General features: G+C 51.1%; 1 protein-coding gene across 1 annotated transcript; it reads left to right on the forward strand.

The window, feature by feature from the left end:
• Positions 1-57: 57 nt before the first annotated feature.
• Positions 58-3,154, forward strand: LOC106820187 (cell division cycle 5-like protein). The gene is made up of 4 exons (XM_014824730.1): positions 58-177; positions 488-680; positions 1,932-2,055; positions 2,964-3,154. Exons 1-4 carry the CDS (start codon positions 58-60, stop codon positions 2,977-2,979), a joined length of 453 nt encoding a protein of 150 aa, XP_014680216.1. The 3' UTR covers positions 2,980-3,154.
• Positions 3,155-3,917: the final 763 nt, after the last annotated feature.

The raw sequence follows: 3,917 nt of genomic DNA on the forward strand, positions 1-3,917 counted from the left end.
TATATATCTATATCCATAATCTATACTACTATATATAGTAACCGCGTCGTTTCAGGGATGACCCCCGGTCGTGGAGGCCTGACCCCCGGATCGTCCGCGGCTCCCGGGTCGGCGATGGGAGGGAAGACTCCGGGATCCGTACGAGACAACCTGAGCATCAACGCTGAGGAGGAGCAGGTGAGGTCGCGGCGTAGGTCGCAAGGTCGCGGCATAGGTTGTTGGGTCATGTCATAGGTCATGGGGTCATGTCATAGGTCGTGGGGTAGGAATTTCTCACAGTTGAGTGTCGTTTTATAATGGCTCGTGTTACGTAAACACGAAAAACGGAAACAAACGCCTTCGCAAAAAATGCCGAAAAAACTACGAAAACTACTACGAAATCTGGAGGGGAAAAAAACAAAACAGACCGAATAAAAGCGAAAAAAAATAAACGAGCAAAAAACGAAAAACCTTTGCAGCGTTCACACCAGGTGTCTCTGTTTGACAGCTGCACGGGCGTGACGGGCTGAGACACGGCCTCGCCGGACTGCCGAAGCCGAGGAACGACTACGAGATCGTGATCCCGGAGGGCGAGGCCGCCGCGGCGACGGGAGAGGAGGAGGACGAGGCGGTTGCCGGGGGTTACGTCGAGGATGCGGCCGACACTGAGTCGAGGAGGGCATCCAAGCAGGAGGCTGAACGTGAGTGAGGGGAGGAGGAGGGGAGGGATAGGGGAAAGAGGAGGGGGAGAGGGAAGGGAAGAGGAGGGGGAGAGGGGAAGAGGGGAAGGAAAGAGGGAGGGGAAAGAAGCTGAACAGTGAGTGAGGGGAGGGGAAGGGAGAGAGGACAGGAGGGGGAAGGCGGAAGAGGAAGGGGAGAGTAAGGGGCTTGAAACGTGAGTGAGGGGCGGGTAAGGGCCGAGGGGAGGAGGAGGGGGAGGGGAAGAAGGAGGCGGGAGATGAGGGAAGGGAAGAGGTAAGGGGGGCGGGGGAGAGGGGAGAAGAGGGGAGGGGAAGAAAGCTGAACGTGAGTAGAGGGGAGGGGGGAGGGGAGGACAGGAGGGGAGAAGAAGGGGAGGAGAGAAGAGGAGGGGAAGGGGAAGAGCTGAAACGTGATGAGGGGAGAGGGGAAGAGGAGGGCGGAAGGAGGGGGGAAGAGGGGAGGAAGAGGTTGAACGTGAGTGAGGGGGAGGGGAGAGAAGGGGAGGGTATGGTGAAGGGAATGGAAGCGAAGGGAGTGGATTGGGGCAGTCGGTCAAATAATACTTTATCAAATAAATAATTTCACATCAAATTAAATTACTTAATTTTTACTCAAAGAGAAATAATGAATTAAATTGTAACTTATTGTATTATTGTACTTAAGATATAGTATATACTATATATATATAGATATAAAAAGCTCTCTAATCAAATACTTATTTCACTCGAAATTAAATACTCAATTGGAATGAAATCTGGAAATATCACTTTCACTCAAACTAAATGAACTTAAACGAATGAAATAAGTCAATTTCAACTCGAATAAAATTAATTAACTGTGATTTGAATTGTAGAATAATTATTGCAAGGGTGCGAGCGAAATTAACCGGGAGTTTGCCGGAGTCAAATGCTCCCTGATGTTACTGTCAGACAGACCTCCTGATTTTGACATAATGCAAGCGAAGTCCGTGTGACTACTCTGAAAATTAATGACCATAAACTAGCTAAGTTAGTTCCAGACACGGCCCTCGCGGAATTACCGTATTTCTTCAGCGAATGTCCAAAATTTTGGCAGCCATGCAAACCGCATGAACTTCAAAATAAGCACAATGTTAATGCGTTTAATTGTTTTCATAATCTTTAAATTTTGAACTTCAAGACTGCGGACTCCCTCATTGTGGCCGCGGACTCCCCCATCTGATGTTTTGAGGGTAGGTGAATTTCTAAGTCCCTGATGTTGTTACGTTGCAGGTGCGAGTGAGATGAAGAAGAGATCGCAGGCTGTGCAGAGGGACCTGCCCCGCCCCCAGGATGTCAATCATGCCGTAGCTGAGACCAGGCTAACCTTGACACGCCCCTCACCGACCTACAGAAGGTACGACCTTGACACGCCCCTCACCGACCTACAGAAGGTAGGGACGCACAGTCATCCTGTTCTGTTCTCTCTCTTTCTTATCGTTTACTCGCGTCTCAATCGGTCTCTCTCTCTCTCATCTCTCGTCTGCCCCTGTCACTTTGCCATGCTGGTGCCATCTCTGTTCCTATTTCTTTTCTCTCTCTCAAAACCCTGTAAACCAAAGGAATAATAAGCGGAGTAGATGAAAACTGGGGGATCAGCAACCGATGGATATCATCAGTATGAACGAAAGACGACAACCCAAAATGAAGAGCACACGAAGAAAAGGAGAATAAAGGATTAACCGTTCTATTTCTCGCATTTCTCTTTGTCTTCTCTTTCTCTGTCTCTCTCTCTCATCTCTCTCGCTCTGCATCGCCTTCTAATCTCCCTCTCTGCTCTTTCACTTCCCTCGAGCTATCTCCTCTCTCTCTCATCTTTCTCCGTCTCTCTCTGCTCATCCTCCCGCCTTCCTACCCCTCTGTCCTCTCGCCCGCTTCCTCCCCTTTTCCCCGATCTCTCCGCCCTCTCCCCCTCTCGCCACCCTCTCCCCCTCTCCTCTCCCCCTCTCCCCTCTCCCCCTCTCCCCTCTCCTCCTCTCGCCATCTCTCCCTCTCCCCCTCTCCCCCCTCCCCTCTCTGCCCTCTCGCCCCTCTCAGCGCCTCTCCACCGCCTCGTCCTCCTTCCCCTCTCCCCTCGTTCTCGCTCTCCCCCTCTCTCCTCATCACCCTTCCCCCCCTCTCCCCCTCAGTCCCCCTCTCGCCCCCCGCCCTCTCTTACCCGATCATCTCCGCTCTCCCCCTCTCACTCTCTCGCCCCTCCCTCGCTTTCCCCTCTCCCCTCTCCCCCTCCTCCGCCCTCTCCATCTCCTCTCTCTGCATCGGCAGGCAGAGGAGGGACTGATTAAGAGAGAGATGATCATACTGCAGCACCACGATCCACGCCGCCCACGCTCCCGCCGCCATAGCAAGTGAACGCCGCGCCGGGTGGCATCCGTGGCAGCCCCATTGCAGCGAGCTCAGCACCTGCGTACCTGAGGGGCATCCGTACGAACACATTGCTCCCGGACACGAGCTGCTGTGGGTAGGTGGCGCCGGGCGTGCGGCGGCGGGTTCGCGGACGACGTCAACAAACCCTACGCTACGTGATTACCGCTCCCTCGGCTAGAAGGCCGGAACCCTGTCCCTCTGCCAAGCGTGTAGCCGGGGGGGGGGGGGTCCTGGGCGCGCTAAGACCCCGTCCAATCAAATTAAAACAATCTGAAAAAAAGAAAATTTTAATCAGCAAAAAAAAAAGCTGCAGAAGAAATAGTATTGTCAATCGAAAACAGCGTCTAATGATTTAAAGCACTATTTTTACATTTACTCGAAAAAATAATTTCAGACCACCAGACCCTCGCTTGTTACTTCGCTTGAGGAACCACCCCAATCCAAATACTGGCTACCCATTGTCTGATGCGTCGTTAATTAGCGTTTGTATGTGTAATCGAGATAAGGATACCGATCTATAAATAATGTTATAATATTAATAGTTATAACTTATATATTATATATATTTCAGTGTTTAGCCGACGATGGAGACGTCGCTAACAACGATAGCATGACCACAGACAATGATACAAAATAATAAACAATGCCAAAAACAAAGCAACGGTAGAAAACAGTAATGAAGCAATGCTGATGGCTTTCATATCACCTAAGCCATCTACCCTTAATCTCTCCCTCTCTCTCCCTCTCTCCTCTCATCTCTGCTGCGGTCCTCTCGTCTCATCTCTCTCTCTCTCACACGACGACACACACACACTTTCTCTCCTCTCATCATCCTCTCTCTCTCTCATCTCG

This window comes from Priapulus caudatus, unplaced genomic scaffold, assembly GCF_000485595.1.
Source record: "Priapulus caudatus unplaced genomic scaffold, Priapulus_caudatus-5.0.1 Scaffold8236, whole genome shotgun sequence".
In the NCBI taxonomy this organism is placed as follows: Eukaryota; Metazoa; Priapulida; class Priapulimorpha; order Priapulimorphida; family Priapulidae; genus Priapulus; species Priapulus caudatus.